General features: G+C 37.1%; 1 protein-coding gene across 1 annotated transcript in view; it reads left to right on the top strand.

Moving 5' to 3' along the window:
• Positions 1–9,525: 9,525 nt before the first annotated feature.
• The window catches only part of LOC149749006 (bile acid-CoA:amino acid N-acyltransferase-like), a 34,376-nt gene continuing 26,609 nt past the window's right edge, over positions 9,526–17,292 (top strand). Inside the window, 4 exon segments of the mRNA XM_089912641.1 lie at positions 9,526–9,529; positions 10,090–10,259; positions 10,261–10,603; positions 12,967–13,123. Coding sequence (XP_089768767.1) covers positions 9,526–9,529; positions 10,090–10,259; positions 10,261–10,603; positions 12,967–13,123 — 674 coding nt within the window.

Here is a 17,292-nt window from a genome sequence, read left to right as displayed (position 1 = left end):
TCCTACTGTTATTAATTTCTAATTTAATTCCATTGTGGTAAAAGAAAATCTATGATTTCAATATTTTTACATTTACTAAGATTAATTTTATGTGCACTTGAAGTTGTGGGGTTTAGTGTTATACAAATAGCAATTAGGTCAAGGTTACAGACAGTGTTGTTGAAATCTATGCCTTTACTGATTTTAGTTAAGTTGTTCTATCCATTGCTGAGAGAGGTATGTTAAAATCTCCAACCATGATTATGGAATTGTCTATTCCTATCTTTAAATATGTCAAATTTTGCTCCATATATTTTGAAATCCTTTATTAGGATTTATGATTTTTATGATCTTGTCATCACTACCTTTTATCTTGGATAGTACTCTTGGTCTTGAAATCTACTTTATTGACATTACTATAGCCACTTTGGGTTTCTTTTGCTTACTGTTTCATGGTATGTTATTTTTCCTCCATTTACTTGCAGTCTGTCAATGTGAACTACACTAATAATTTTTAACCACAATCCTGAAGCTTGATAATCCCTTCCTTGCTTTTGTTTGAAGAATTACTCTAAAAGTATGCTCTATAGTTTTACTTTAGCACATATAAATTTATAAGATTCATTTATGTGTATTTATTTATGTGTATTCATTTATGACTGGCATCTAACACTCAGTATTAAGTTTGTTGAGATTCATCCAGGTTCTTACATGTAGCTGTGACTCATTTATTTTTATTGCTTTATAGTATGCCACTGTATAAATATGCCAAAATTTATTCATTCATTTTATTGTTAATAGATATTTAGTTTTTTCCTTTTTTAATATCTTGAAAAATGCTGCTATAGATATTTTTGTACATATTTCTTGATGCACTTGTGCACACATTTCTTTTGGGTATATCCCTAGTAATGAAATTGCAGATTCAGAAGTTATTTGTATTGTCACATTTAGTAGATAGTGCCAAATTGCTTTCTAACGTGGTTGCACCCATTTACATTCCTCTAGTAGAGTTCGAGTCTTGGTGATCCACTTCCTAACCCACCCTTCTTGTTTTCAGAGTTTTTAATTTTTGCCAATCTTGTAGGTATAAACATATCCCATGATTTTAATTTGCATTTTTCTGATGACTAATGAGATTAAGCCTTTTTTTCCACATGCTTATACTGTGTTTCCTCTTCTGTAAAGTTCCTGTGTAAGTCTTTTTCTTACATTCAACTGAGATTTTTATAAATTGATTTTTTAAGGAATTCTTTATGTATTCTCTCTAATAATTCTTCATCAGTTTTATGTGTAGCATAAGTCTATTGCAAGTTAGTGGCTTGAGCTTGAAAGTTTTTTATAGAGTATTTGGCTGATCAGCAGTCCTTAAAACTAAGGAAGTTAAATTTACTAATAGTTTCCTTAAGTTTGTAATTTTGAAATGCTTTGTCCATCACCTCAAATAAATAAGGGCTCACAGTTTTATGGAGATAGTACTTTTATTTTCTTGTCATGAAAAATCCCACTAATGCTCCATTCTATAGCTAGTTCAAGGACCCCTGTTAATTTGTTGAGAGGGGAAGGGAATTGGTGGGAGATTTGGTGTTGGCCAAATTCTGAAAGTAGAAATTGTGCCCAAGAAAAGGTGTTTTGTCGGTTACTGTGACTACATTTGTAGTTCTTGGCTAGTTCAGAACCCTTTGGTAGCAGGTCAAAGCCCTTGACTTCTTCTTTATTTGTAGATGAAAGATATGCCCAATAGAGGTCAAATTTGTTAATTAAAAAAATTAATAAAATATGTGGGCAAATGTAAGGGCTATTCCTAAGAGGGGAAAATTTAGAGAGCATAGAGAAGGAAAAGAGAGAAAAATGGAGGGGACTGGATTCTATAAGTTTTAAAAGGTAATAGGATACTAGAGCAAGAAGTGGGTAGTAATCTGGTATTTCACTTATATTAGCTTGGTTAAACTCAAAAGACATGTTTGAGATTTTGACCAGGACAGCTCTAGGTAGTGCCATTCTTCCTTTTACTGCTAGAAAAAAGGGCTCAAGAAGAAAAAGTCATGTACTTTGTCTTGTAATCAGGGCTGTCTCTTCTGGTCTGATTGGAGGTGGGTTAAAATCAGCTCTTGAATGAGAAGTAAATCTGATTTTTAACTCCAGTGTTTGAAATTTAGCAGTTCATGAGGACAGATAGTCTTTTTACTCATTTTATAATCTCAGAGAGCTGTGGAGTTCCAAGAGTGTTTAGGTAAGGGTGTATCTTTTCAGTTGAATTTTGTTTAGAAAGGATATCAGTAGAGACTTGTGATTATGAAGACATCAAGCCAGAAATTATATTTCTGAGGGAAAATGAAAGGCTATCTGAAATTATTAACTTTTCCCCTACCTGCATTTGTGGTTAGTGCACAGGCCTGACTCACAACATCCGAAACTTGGATTCAGATTCAGCTTTACCTCTCCACGTGGCAGGTTAGAAGTGGTGGGAAATTAACGCAACCCCTCCCCTACCACTACCAGGAGAAACCCTCAACCAACCATTGACTGGATATTTCTAATTGCTCTTCTCCACTCTACTTCCTAGAATCGCCTCAAAATAAACTACTTGCTCATGAGTTCTTACCTCAAAGTAGGCTTCTGGAGGAACCCAAAGTAGGACACAAAGCAAACTCCTCCTTGACGCTTCTTTCAGCTACCAGCGTATTGCTCTCCTCATTCTTGAATAATGAAGCTGTCCTATTCATTCCTCAACTGCAGTAGTGCCAGGTTCTGCCGTACCACCAAGTTCTCTCTATAAAAATGCCCAAGGATTAACATGGGGCATATCCAGTAGCAGTTTCAGAACTTAACTTGCTTGAAGTATCAATTAACAATAAATAATCTTTCCTTCAGCCTCTCCAGCTCCACTGATGTATAATTCTTAAGACTTTGACCTTACACCATTGTGGGAACTGGTTTAACTGCCTCTGAAGCGTTGTTGTCCTTGCATCTAATGATGGAGCTTTAGAACTTGAAGTTTGTAGGGCAGGCAGTTAGGAAGAGAAGATGGGTGTAGAACAGAGAAAGGATAAGCTGGAACCCACAAAGCATGAGTTTATAGTTCATTCTGCTCCTGACTTTGATAGTATGAGTGTCTGCAGATGAGGCTGTTAACTGCCCTCAAAAAACTAAATTCACATAAATTTTGGTAATTTGTTTTCAATATCCTCCAATAAAAAATGTCTTCCTGTTTCCTTTATGATTACTTCTTTGACCCATGAGTTATTTATTTATTTATTTAACTGCATCAGGTCTTAGTTGTGGCACAGGGGATCTTTGTTGCAGTATGCGGGATCTTTCGTTGCAGCATGCAGGCTCTTTGTTGTGGCACGCGAGCTTCTCTCTAGTTGTGGTGTGTGGGCTCAGTTGCCACACAGCATGTGGGATCTTAGTTCCCTGACCAGGGATCAAACCCACGTCCCCTTGCATTGGAAGGCAGATTTAACCACTGGACTGCCAGGGAAATCCCATGCCGTGAATTATGTAGGGCACTTATTTCAAGTGTTCCCTTGAAATAGCTCCCTGTGACTAGTGTGAACTTTATTGGACAGGTGAGTCTTAGAGAGTCAATTATCACTTAGAGGATTAAATATAAGGGAAAAATTTTATATTAGCTTTTATTTTAACCATTTTCAGGGATGTTCATTTCTTTCAAGGTACATCCAATTTTCTATCTAGTGTCATATTATTTCTGCCTGAAGAATTTCCCTTAACACTTTTTTTGTAGTTCAGGTCTCCTAGTAATGAATTCTACTAGTTTTAGTATGATAAATGTTTGTTTCTCCCTTATTTTGAAAATCTTTTTATTTTGTTTTATTTATTTATTTTTATTATTTTTATTTATTTTATTATTTATATTTATTATTTTTGTTTATTTAAATTTTTTTTTTTATTTTTTAGGCCATGCCATGTGTCATGTGGGATCTTAGTTCCCTGACCAGGGATTGAAACCATGTCCCCTGCATTGAGAGAGTGGAGTCTTAATCACGGACTGCCAAGGAAGTCTTGAAAATCTTTTTATTTTGAAATAATTATAGGTTCACAGGAAGTTGCAAAACTGTATGCATTCGTCTTCTTCTTCTTTTTTTTTTTTTTTGTCCGTACGCTGGCCTCTCACTGCTGTGGCCTATCCCATTGCGGAGCACAGGCTCCGGACGCGCAGGCTCAGTGGCCATGGCTCACGGGCCCAGCCGCTCTGCGGCATGTGGGATCTTCCTGGACCAGGGCACGAACCCGTGTCCCCTGCATCGGCAGGCGGACTCTCAACCACTGCGCCACGAGGGAAGCCCCTCATTTTTTTTTTTAAACATCTTTATTGGAGTATAATAGCTTTACAATGGTGTGTTAGTTTCTGCTTTATAACAAAGTGAATCAGCTATATGTATATATATATCCCCATATCTCCTCCCTCTTGTGTCTCCCTCCCACTCTCCTTCATTTTTGAGAGATATTTTTGCTGCATATAAAATTCTCATTTTATGTTCTTTAAACCTTTCTTTCTGCAAGATTTGTCACTGCACTTTCTTCTGACTTGCATAGTTTCTGTTAAGGAGTATACTTAAGCTTTTCTTTGTCCCTCTGTATGTAATGTGGGTTGTGGGGTTTTTTGTTTTTTGTTTTTTTTCTTCCTCCAATTGCCTTAAAATGTAAAAAAAAAAAAATGAGAGCAGCTTGGGCTGCTCTGAGATTCTTTTGTCTGTGATTGATGTCTTTTACAATTTTTAGAAAATTCTTGTCCTTTATCTCTTCAAATATTTCTTCTGTTCCATCGTCTCTCTCTTCTGAATTTCCAAGTACATGTATATTAGATGATTTGTTATCATCCCACAATTCTTGTGTGCTCTGTTCCTTTTTCTTTTTGCTTTTTTTTTCTTTCCCTCTTTGTTAGACCTATCTTTAAGTTTGGTGATTTTATCCAAGCTATGTGCTGTGGATGAGACCATTGAAATCATTGTTTATCTCTGTTGCTGTGGCTTTTTTTTAGTTTTTTTGTTTTTATTTCTAGCATTCCCATTTGATGATTTCTTTTGGTTTCCTTTTTGTTGTTGTTGCTAAAATTATCTATTTATTCATGCATGTTGTCCACCCATTTCACTAGAGCTTTGTCTTAGTTCAGATTGCTATAAAAACTATCATGCACTGTGTGACTTAAACAATAGAAACTTATTTTTCACAGTTATGAAGACTGGAAGTCCGAGATCAGGGTGCTAGTATAGCTGAGTTCTGGTGAGGACTCTCTTTCTTGTTTATAGACAGTCCTCTTGCTGTATCCTCACATGGCAGAGAGATAGCAAGTGAGCAAGCTCTGGCTTCCTCATCCTCTTATGAGAACATCAATCCCATCACAGGGGCTCCACCCTCATGACCTCATGTAAACCTCATTACCTCCCCAAAGCCCCACCTCTAAATATCATCACAATATGGATTAAGGCTTCAACATATGGATTTTTGGAGAGATACACACATTCAGTCTATAGCAAGATTTAATATTATTCACAGTTATTTTAAATTCTCTGCTTGTTCTATCTGGGTTTTCTCCAGGTCTAGTTCTGTTGATTGCTTTGTCTTTTGCCATTTTTTTTTTTCTTTGCTTTCTTGTGTCTGACAATTTTTTAGTTTTTATTTTTGGCTAGGTTGTGCAGCAACTTTTGTATATAGTCCATTTTTTTCCCTCCATCAGGCCCTACGTAGCCCCAGCCAGGTTATGCTGTGACTCAATTTTGATTATAGGCCTGGTAGCCAGAATGGGGACAGCTTCCAAAGGCACCTGTTGCCTTATGGGGGAAGACCTGTATATGGTCTTTATTCATGTTAGGGTGGGAGAAAGGGAGAGAGGGTAGTTCTAGCTCTTAGTGGGCAAAGGGTGGGCCTCTTCAGCAAATACAGAATGTTCAGAAACTTCTAGGGAGTGAAAATTGTTGGGGGCATCCATCAGATGTCCCCATCTCATCTTCCAGGTTTGGTCCTAAACTTGACATAACATACCTGGCTTGGTTGAACATTTGTTGGCTGTTAGCTACTTTTACCATCAAATCCTGTGCTTGAATTTCAGCTTTTTTCTTTTTTATTGAAATATAAATGACATATATCATTATATTAGTTATAGGTGGACAACATAATGATTTGATACATGTATATATTGCAAAATGATTACCACAATAAGTTAGCCAATATTCATTGCCACCGGTAGGTAAAAAATTTTTTTCTTGCAATGAAAACTTTTAAGATCTACTCTCTTAGTAACTTTCAAATATACAATACAGTATTATTAACTATAGTCACTACACTGTAAATTACATCCCCAGGACTTATTTTATTTTATTACTGAAAGTTTGTACCTTTTGACAACCTTCACCCATTTTTGCCCACCCTCTACCCCCTGCTTCTGGAAACCACCAACCTATTCTCTGTATCTATGAGTTCAGTGGGGGTTTTTTGTTTTTGTATTTTGTTTTGTATTAGATTCCACATATAAGTGAGATCATACAGTATTTGTCCTTCTCTGTCTGATTTATTTAACTTAGCATAATGCCCTCAAGGTCCATCCATGTTGTCACAAATGGCAGGATTTCCTTCATTTTTATGCCTGAATAATACTTCATTTTATATATATATATATATATATATATATATATATATATATATATATATATATATACTATTTATTCATTCATTCATCAGTGGACACTTAAGTTGTTTCCATGTCTTGGGTATTATAAATAATGCTACAATGAACCTGGGGCTGTAGATATCTTTTTGAATTAGTGTTTTCATTTCTTTTGGATAAATACCCAGAAGTGGAATTGCTGAATCATAAGGAAGTTCTGTTTTTAATTTTTTGAGGAGCCTCCATATTGTTTTCCATGGTGGCTGTTCCAGTTTCCATTCCTGTCAGTGATGCACAAGTGTTATCTTTTCTCCACATCCTCATCAACACTTGTTATTTCTTGTCTTTTTGATAATAGCTGTCCTAACAGTTGTGATTTTGATTTGCATTTCCCTGGTAATTAGTGATGTTGAGCATATTTTCATGTATGTGTTGTTCATCTGTTTGCCTTCTTTGAGAAAATATCTATTTAGATCCTCTGCCCATATTTTAATCAGATTGTTTATTTTTGCAATTGAGTTGCATCTCATAATTTTTAATTGATTGTCAGACATGGTGTATAGAACAGTAAAAATCAATATAAATATTTACATCTTGAACTAGAAATACCTCTTCTGCTGGTCTGTTAGTGGGGTCAATCTAGTCAAGAGTTGAGCTCATTTTTTTTGTTGTCATTTTTGCCATGGTTATATTCGCTATAATCACCAACTTCAAAATCTTTTGGTGTTACATTGTGCTTAGAAGGAGGTAGGTTTGCTAGAGGATTTTTCTCAATGTTCACTTTCCACCCTCAACTTTAGGCCTTTCCTGTGTGCCTGCACATTAGAAAGTGTCTCTTTCCGTGTTTTTACACACCCTAAATGGTAGACTGTTGTTGGTTGTTACTTGGTGTTCACTAGCCTGGTGGTGGGGAGGTCATGATAGTTTTCTGTTATCCTAGATGAGCCTCAGTATTTGACAAGCCCTGTGCCCCGCTGTCTGGGGGTGGAGATTTCTCAGTGATCCTGCCCTCTCCAAGTGATGAGAGACCTCTAATTATTTGAGTCCAGGATGGTTTCCTGTCCTTCTCCAGGGGTAAGGGTTTTTTTGTTTGCTTTTTGTTTTTTCCCCATTCATTTTTTCCTGCCTCCAGCAACAGTAGATCTCCTGTGCCTTGAGAGTGACAGGACATGGTGTTCTTTCTCCAGTAGGGTGACCAACTCCTCCTGATTTTTCTGGGACTGTCCCGGTTTTAGCTCTGAAAGTCCTGCATCTTGGGAAATGCTTCAGTCCCAAGAAACTGGCTCAGTTGGTCATCCTCTCTCCCAGTGGCTTAAGGATTTTATTCCTCAGGGAAAAAAGGTTCAGGTGGGGCTTTGTGCCTTTCTTGCAGTGGTGGCTGCTGCCCTCCTCCAGGACTGCCCAAGTCAGGAAACATTTTTCCAGTTTCTTGTCCTACCCCAATCTTTCTCATAACCATCTGGTGAGGTACATAAAGAAGAGCCTGTTATTGGGTGCAAACTTCTCTTGTGTCTGCAGCTTCTGGGTGTTTTCTATGTTTATGCTAGCTCACACAGCCTTTAGCAATTCACTGAAAATTTAGCTGAATTCCGGTTATCTGCTTGTATGGAGGCCCCATCTTGTGCTCTGCTGCAGGTTTACCAGGTTGTTTCATCATGAAGGCACCCTTCTTTTCTTACATTTCAGGCTAGTTAGTGTCCCTGCAACCTCAGCTCTCTGACAGATTCAATATAAGTTATGATTTTCAAGATTATTCACATTTTCTTGTTATTATTGATGGAACAACACTCTTTCTAGGTGCTTACATTCTAAGCAGAAATCAGTACTTGGTTTCTTTAGAAAGAATATATATATTTCAGTTTTGAGGTATAGTGTTTTATAAATGTCATTGAGATCAAGTTGGTTGGGAGTGTTGTCCAAATCTTTGGTATCTTACTGAATTTTTAAAATCGACTTGAACTGTCATTTACTGAGAGACAGTTGCTAAGATTCTCAGCTATGATCGTGGATTTTTAAAAATTCTTTCAATTTTGCTTTATGTATTTTGAAACTCTGTTATTACAGAGTGTATATACGTTTAAAAATATATTTTCTTGATGACTTGATTTCTTTATTATTATGAAATATCCCCCTTTACCTCTAGTAATACTCTTTGTCTTGACATAAATGGCTATAAATATATATATATATATATATATATATACACTTATATATAGTCTTTTAAAAAATATATTTATTTATTTGGCTGTGTTGTGTCTCAGTTGAAGCACACAGGATCTTCGTTGTTTCATGTGGGATCTTCATTGTGGCATGCGGGGTCTTTAGTTGCAGCATGTGAACTTCTTAGTTGCAGCATGTGGGATCTAGTTCCCTGACCAGGGATCAAACCCAGGCCGCCTGCACTGGGAGTGCGGAGTCTTAGCCACTGGACCACCAGGGAAGTCCTGTATATAGTCTTGATATAAGTTGATATAAAGTTGATATACGTATAGCCCCACTAGCTTTCTTATGTTCAGTATCTGTGTTGCCTATATTTTTCTTCCCTTTTATTTTCAATCTGTCTGTGTCTTTTATCTTGACAATACCTTTCTAAAAAAACAACAATTTGCTTTTTCAATTATTAGTCTGACGATCTGCATCTTAAGTGCATTAAATTTTCTATGGATTTCTCTTTATTTTTCTCTATGGGTTTTTGTTATTGTTCTTGTTGCTTCGTCATAATTGAAAGTCACCACGTAGGAGTGAAAATTTCTTCTCTTCTATGAGGAGCTTGTCACTTGCTAGAGTTTAATTCATTTAGATTCTTTGCATTCTTGGCAATCTAATGAGTTTAACAAAACAAAAACACTTCTGTGTACCTGAAGGGCTTGTCAGTTTCTCGTTTTGCTTAGGACTGGGTAAATCCTAACTACGAAGCTATGAGTATTTTTTTTTCCTAGGGAGCAATATGTCAGCCTCCTTGTTCTCCTGAGAGACTTTATTCTCATTCTTTTGAAAGATCATTCTATTTTTTATGCTCTTGTAGGTAAAATTTTAGATGCCAAGGCATTCTGTTTGCAGGACTCAGGGAGGGGATTAGTAGTAGAGTCACCTGTTTCTTACATAGAGACGTTCATCAAGTCCCCCTGTTTTCAACCCCACCTCTCACTCCTATTCTCCATTGTACTTGATTTTTCAAAGGCTCTAGATGGCAGATTGTGATGTTTTCCTTGGATGTGTTAATATCATTCATGCATATTTTGACTGCTGCTTCCTCAGCCTTGGATCATTATTGTTGTGAAACTTATCACCTTGCTATATATCTTCTAGAAATTTGTTGAACACTCCTAGGAATCTTGAACTTGAAGATTATATCAGGATATTTGCTAAGTAACTGGAGAGTTAGAGCTGAATCCCAAGCAGCCTGATTCCTGGTCCAGTTTACTTTTCGTTAACCTTATCGCTGCCTTATTTCATTCTCCCATACTTCTTTCTGTGTTGAGGTTTACTGAAGGCATTAGTGAAGAATCATCCAAGGAGCCACACTGTAACAAGGATCCAGCTGACAGCTACCCCTGCAAGTGCACTCATGTTGATGAGCCAGCGCATAGCTAAAGACCTAACTCCATTTCAGATAGTGCTTCTTTTGACATCACTGGAAGATGAAAAGGGAATCCTGTTTTCATTCTCAAACCTACTCTAGGGCCAGTGAAGTTGGTGAGGTGGACCTAGAGCATGCATCTTCTCTTGGAGGTGACTATGTAGGAGTCCACCCTATGGGTCTCCTCTGGTCCCTGAAACCTGAGAAGATATTAACTAAACTGCTGAAAAGAGATGTTATGAATAACCCCTTGCAGGTCCAATTAAAACTTTATGATTCAGATGTAATGGTTACCCACAGCGCCATCACTACTCCAAAGGTCAGCCTGACTTTGGAGAGGTGGTATGTAGCACCTGGTGTCACCCGAATTCAAGTCAAAGAAAGCTGCCTTCGGGGAGCCCTCCTTCTCCCTCCAGGTGAGTGGAATTACCCTGGTTATTGTCATCTTTTTTTCTTTCCTCTTTTAAATCCCTTATCCTCCTAGAAGTTTACTTGGATGTGGATAAAATAGAGAGCATTCCTTTCCTGACTCAGAATCAGAGTTAACTTTGGGTCAGAACAAGAACGTGGTGATAACTTTATTCCAACTCAAGTTTTATCTCAGCAATTCTGGAGCCTAAGGATATAACAGTAGTTTATGGAGTCCCTGCATTATGAGATTTCCATAGCTTTGGATTTATGTGAAATTCATTCACATTGAAGCCTAGCTGTCTGAAGACCCACATCCTGATATGGAACTGTATCCCAGCTTCTTTTGGGGGTTCTGTCATGTCTGAGTTTTAATTTAGGCATAGGTCATTGCATGATTGTCACAATAAGCTGATGACATAATGGATTGAAATATTGCAAGAAATATAGATGCAAAGAAACTTTATACCCTCTAGTTCCATAAATATTGCATATTTATAGGATATTCCATAAATCAGCAGCTAATATAACATGCTCCCTAATGGCTATAAAACTTTTCAGAACATTCAGTTTCTCATAGTGATCTCAACATACCAAAAAGTGGTTCAAAACATCTATTGGTACATTTCTCAGAGTTTATTGTGGGGACTGAATGAAGCAAAGTTAATTTCCCAGAAGTAGCCCTCAGTAGGTCCAGGTTTCAGGTGTGTCTGAGGTTGCCTTATTCAGACATGTGCTTTGATTTGGGACACAGCCGTCACATCATCAGGATGTATTCCCTCTCTCTCCCTGCCTTTTTTTTTTTTTTTTTTAAATAGTCACCTTCTAGAACTGAGATGGGTTAAGGAAACCTGAAGTGTTAGAGGTGATTTCTGACAACATAGAGTGTTAGATGGCGTAAAAGGAAAAAAAGCTTCCCTTTGCAAATTCACCATGACCCATGCACCTTTTTGGGTAAATTTGAAAAATTTTTACCCCCAGTATTTAGCATATAGACTACTTTATTGTGTGTAGGGATCAGGAAGTAAGTGGCACAAACCACCTTGACGCTAATATTCAGTTAAGAGTCTGAATATTCGGCTCAGTGCTTTGCGATGGCCTAGAGGGGTGGGATAGGGAGGATGGGAGGGAGGCTCAAGAGGGAGGGGATACGGGGACATATGTATGCATATGGCTGATTTGCTTTGTTGTACAACAGAAACTAACATAGTATTGTGAAGTAATTATACTCCAATAAAGACCTATTAAAAAAAAAGAATCTGAATATTAGTTCAGGCCTTTCACCTTGGGATGATGTGCTGGTTTAGGGTGTGCTATTTGTGAACTCTCTTAGACATTGTGTGTGCTGGGTCTCCTGATTTGGGTGCTTATTCTCTTGGTGTACAGAAAAGGGTTGTGTTCTGTGGAGCCAAAAACGGTTGAGTCAGGTCTCAAAGAAGTTCTCAACAACATTTTTCCAGAATAAGAGGCTCAGTACTCTTAAGTACTGTCAATCAGAATATGCAAAAACATCCCTATTCATGTATTCAAGTGGTACTTTTAAACCAAGATGTATTCAGTATCACTTTATTTCTCCTTTTCTCAAGGTGAGAAAATATAGCAATATTTTGTTTTGACAATTCCCAGTACTCCTTTAAATCAAGTCACTCCTTTCAAATATGGATAGGATCAGGCTTTCTTAGCTAAAATCACTTATACAATAATAGTATATCCCCAATAAGGGTATGATAAATTACTTTCAGTATGTGAGCTCTGCTTTATTTTGGAAGCAAGCTGCCTACACAGTGAGTGTAGAATGATACCCTGACCATCCCTATTCTGGTGTAAAATTTCGTCACTGTATAGTCAGATGAGTGTAACAGAGCAGTGTTAAATCAGGATTTTAGCTAACATAATCATTTCAATCCTTTTTTTTTTTAAAGCCATATACTTCTTTGAGAACCCAGTTAAATCTGTGGGTGCTCTCATCAGTAAAGTGCACATATAAATGTATAGTCTTGCATGTAATTTCAGGACCTTCGCTGATTTCCTGAAGCCTATTTGTGTAGGTTAAGAAGCCCTTGCCTAATTTCTTTGGCTTTCTTTACTCCAGCACTATAGATATGACTCATTAAGAGTCCTGAATTCTCTTTGGCTGTAGAGATTAAACATGTCAATGAACATGGTGTCCAGTGAAACTTCTGAATATTATGCTCCATTATATACTCAATCAGCTTTAATTCTGCCCCAGAAAAAAAGGCTGAAAATTCTATTGAAATTTTATACATTAATTCTAAAATTTGTGATGCGTTTCTTCATGTTGTCATATTTGTCTTCTCACCTTCCCTTCATACTCAATTCTGTGGTTTTTTTTGTTTGGTTTTGTTTTCAGGAGAGGGCCGTTTCCCAGTGGTTATTGATTTGTTTGGTGGTATTGGTGGACTGATTGAAATCCGAGCCAGTCTCCTGTCCAGTCATGGCTTTGCTGTCTTGGCCTTGGCTTACTGTGACTATGAAGACCTCCCTTTCCAACTAGAGAACCCCTCTAGGTGGTCACAAACCACCTAGCTGATCTCCCTGTGCTATGCGGTTGCTTCCCACTAGCTATCTGTTTTACGTTTGGTAGTGTATATATGTCCATGCCACTCTCTCACTTTGTCACAGCTTGCCCTTCTCCCTCCGCATATCCTCAACTCCGTGCTCTAGCAGGTCTGTGTCTTTATTCCCGTCTTACCCCTAGGTTCTTCATGACCTTTTTTTTCCCTTAGATTCCACATATATGTGTTAGCATACGGTATTTGTTTTTCTCTTTCTGACTTACTTCACTCCGTATGACAGACTCTAGGTCCATCCACCTCACTACAAATAACTCAATTTCGTTTCTTTTTATGGCTGAGTAATATTCCATTGTATATATGTGACACATCTTCTTTATCCATTCATCTCTTGATGGACACTTAGATTGCTTCTATGTCCTGGCTATTGTAAATAGAGCTTCAATGCACATTGTGGTACATGACTCTTTTTGAATTATGGTTTTCTCAGGGTATATGCCCAGTAGTGGGATTGCTGGGTCGTATCGTAGTTCTATTTGTAGTTTTTTAAGGAACCTCCATACTGTTCTCCATAGTGGCTGTATCGATTTACATTCCCACCAACAGTGCAAGAGGGTTCCCTTTTCTCCACACCCTCTCCAGCATTTATTGTTTCTAGATTTTTTCATGATGGCCATTCTGACCGGTGTGAGATGATATCTCATTGTAGTTTCGATTTGCATTTCTCTAATGATTAATGATGTTGAGCATTCTTTCATGTGTTTGTTGGCAATCTGTATATCTTCTTTGGAGAAATGTCTGTTTAGGTCTTCTGCCCATTTTTAGATTGAGTTGTTTGTTTTTTTGTTATTGAGCTGCATGAGCTGCTTGTAAATTTTGGAGATTAATCCTTTGTCAGTTGCTTCATTTGCAAATATTTTCTCCCATTCTGAGGGTTGTCTTTTCATCTTCTTCATGGTTTCCTTTGCTGTGCGAAAGCGTTTAAGATTCATTAGGTCCCATTTGTTTATTTTTGTTTTTATTTCCATTTCTCTAGGAGGTGGGTCAAAAAGGATCTTGCTGTGATTTATGTCATAGAGTGTTCTACCTATGTTTTCCTCTAAGAGTTTTATAGTGTTTGGCCTTACATTTAGGTCTTTAATCCATTTTGAATTTATTTTTGTGTATGGTGTTAGGGAGTGTTCTAATTTCATACTTTTACATGTACCTGTCTGGTTTTAGCAGCACCACTTATTGAAGAGGCTGTCTTTTCTGCACTGTATATTCTTGCCTCCTTTATCAAAGATAACAGGACCATATATGCGTGGGTTTATCTCTGGGCTTTCTATCCTGTTCCATTGATCTATATTTCTGTTTTTTGTGCCAGTACCATACTGTCTTGATTACTGTAGCTTTGTAGTATAGTCTGAAGTCAGGGAGCCTTATTCCTCCAGCTCCATTTTTTGTTCTCAGGATTGCTTTGGCTATTCGGGGTCTTTTGTGTTTCCATACAAATTGTGAAATTTTTTGTTCTAGTTCTGTGAAAAATGCCAGTGGTAGTTTGATAGGGATCGCATTGAATCTGTAGATTGCTTTAGGTAGTAGAGTCATTTTCACAATGTAGATTCTTCCAATCCAAGAACATGGTATATCTCTCCATCTGTTTGTATCATCTTTAATTTCTTTCATCAGTGTCTTATAATTTTCTGCATACAGGTCTTTTGTCTCTTTAGGTAGGTTTATTCCTACATATTTTATTGTTTTTGTTGCAGTGGTAAATGGGAGTGTTTTCTTAATTTCACTTTCAGATTTTTCATCACTAGTGTAAAGGAATGCCAGAGATTTCTGTGCATTAATTTTGTATCCTGCTACTTTACCAAATTCATTGATTAGCTCTAGTAGTTTTCTGGTAGCATCTTTAGGATTCTCTATGTATAGTATCATGTCATGTGCAAACAGTGACAGCTTTACTTCTTTTCCAATTTGGATTCCTTTTATTTCTTTTTCTTCTCTGATTGCTGTGGCTAAAACTTCCAAAACTATGTTGAATAATAGTGGTGAGAGTGGGCAACCTTGTGTTCTTCCTGACCTTAGTGGAAATGGTTTCAGTTTTTCACCATTGAGGACGATGTTGGCCCTGGGTTTGTTATATATGGCCTTTATTATGTTGAGGAAAGTTCCCTCTATGCCTGCTCTCTGGAGGTTTTTAATCATAAATGGGTGTTGAATTTTGTCGAAAGCTTTCCCTGCATCTATTGAGATGATCATATGGTTTTTCTCCAAATTGTTAATATGGTGTATCACATTGATTGATTTGCGTATATTGAAGAATCCTTGCATTCCTGGCATAAACCCCACTTGATCATGATGTATGATCCTTTTAATGTGCTGTTGGATTGTGTTTGCTAGTATTTTGTTGAGGATTTTTGCATCTATGTTCATCAGTGATATTGGCCTGTACTTTTCTTTCTTTGTGATATCTTTGTCTGGTTTTGGTATCAGGGTGATGGTGGCCTCGTACAATGAGTTTGGGAGTGTTCCTCCCTCTGCTATATTTTGGAAGAGTTTGAGAAGGATAGGTGTTAGCTCTTCTCTAAGTGTTTGGTAGAATTCGTCTGTGAAGCCATCTGGTCCTGGGATTTTGTTTGTTGGAAGATTTTTAATCACAGTTTCAGTTTGAGTGCTTGTGATTGGTCTGTTCATATTTTCTATTTCTTCCTGGTTCAGTCTCGGCAGGTTGTGCATTTCTAAGAATTTGTCTGTTTCTTCCAGGTAGTCCATTTTATTGGCATATAGTTGCTTGTAGTAATCTCTCATGATCCTTTGTATTTCTGCAGTGTCAGTTGTTACTTCTCCCTTTTTATTTCTAATTCTATTGATTTGAGTCTTCTTCCTTTTTTTCTTCATGAGTCTGGCTAATGGTTTATCAATTTTGTTTATCTTCTCAAAGAACCAGCTTTTAGTTTTATTGATCTTTGCTATTGTTTCCTTCATTTCTTTTTCATTTATTTCTGATCTGATCTTTATGATTTCTTTCCTTCTGCTAACTTTGGGGTTTTTTTGTTCTTCTTTCTCTAATTGCTTAGGTGCAAGGTTAGTTTGTTTATTTGAGATATTTCCTGTTTTTTAAGGTAGGATTGTATTGCTATAAACATCCCTCTTAGAACTGCTTTTGCTGCATCCCATAGGTTTTGGGTCGTCATGTCTCCATTGTCATTTGTTTCTAGGAATTTTTTGATTTCCTCTTTGATTTCTTCAGTGATCACTTCGTTATTAAGCAGTGTATTGTTTAGCCTCCATGTGTTTGTATTTTTTTACAGATCTTTTCCTGTAATTGATTTCTAGTCTCATAGCTTTGTGGTCGAAAAAGATACTTGATAAGATTTCAAATTTCTTAAATTTACCAAGGCTTGATTTGTGACCCAAGATATGATCTGTCCTGGAGAATGTTCCATGAGCACTTGAGAAAAATGTGTATTCTGTAGTTTTTGGATGGAATGTCGTATAAATATCAATTAAGTCCATCTTGTTTAATGTATCATTTAAAGCTTGTGTTGCCTTATTTATTTTCATTTTGGATGATCTGTCCATTGGTGAAAGTGGGGTGTTGAAGTCCCCTACTATGAATGTGTTACTGTCGATTTCCCCTTTTATGGCTGTTAGTATTTGCCTTATGTATTGAGGTGCTCCTATGTTGGGTGCATAAATATTTACAGTTGTTCTCTCTTCTTCTTGGATTGATCCCTTGATCATTATGTAGTATCCTTCTTTGTCTCTTGTAATAGTCTTTATTTTAAAGTCTATTTTGTCTGATATGAGAATTGCTACTCCAGCTTTCTTTTGTTTTCCATTTGCGTGGAATATCTTTTTCCATCCCCTCACTTTCAGTCTGTATGTGTCCCTAGGTCTGAAGTGGGTCTCTTATAGACAGCATATATACGGGTCTTGTTTTTGTATCCATTCAGCCAGTCTATGTCTTTTGGTGGGAGCATTTAATCCATTTACATTTAAGGTAATTATCGATATGTATGTTCCTATTCCCATTTTCTTAATTGTTTTGGGCTTGTTATTGTAGGTCTTTTCCTTCTCTTGTGTTTCTTGCCTAGAGAAGTTCCTTTACCATTTGTTGTAAAGCAGGTTTGGTGGTGCTGAACTCTCTCAGCTTTTGCTTGTCTGTAATGGTT

This window comes from Delphinapterus leucas, chromosome 6 (genome assembly GCF_059928025.1).
Source record: "Delphinapterus leucas isolate spDelLeu-1000000601 "Yukka" chromosome 6, BTC_Dleu_Yukka2, whole genome shotgun sequence".
Taxonomy (NCBI): Eukaryota; Metazoa; Chordata; class Mammalia; order Artiodactyla; family Monodontidae; genus Delphinapterus; species Delphinapterus leucas.
The sequence above is the reverse complement of the archived record's forward strand: the minus strand, read 5'-3'. Positions and strand labels throughout refer to the sequence as shown.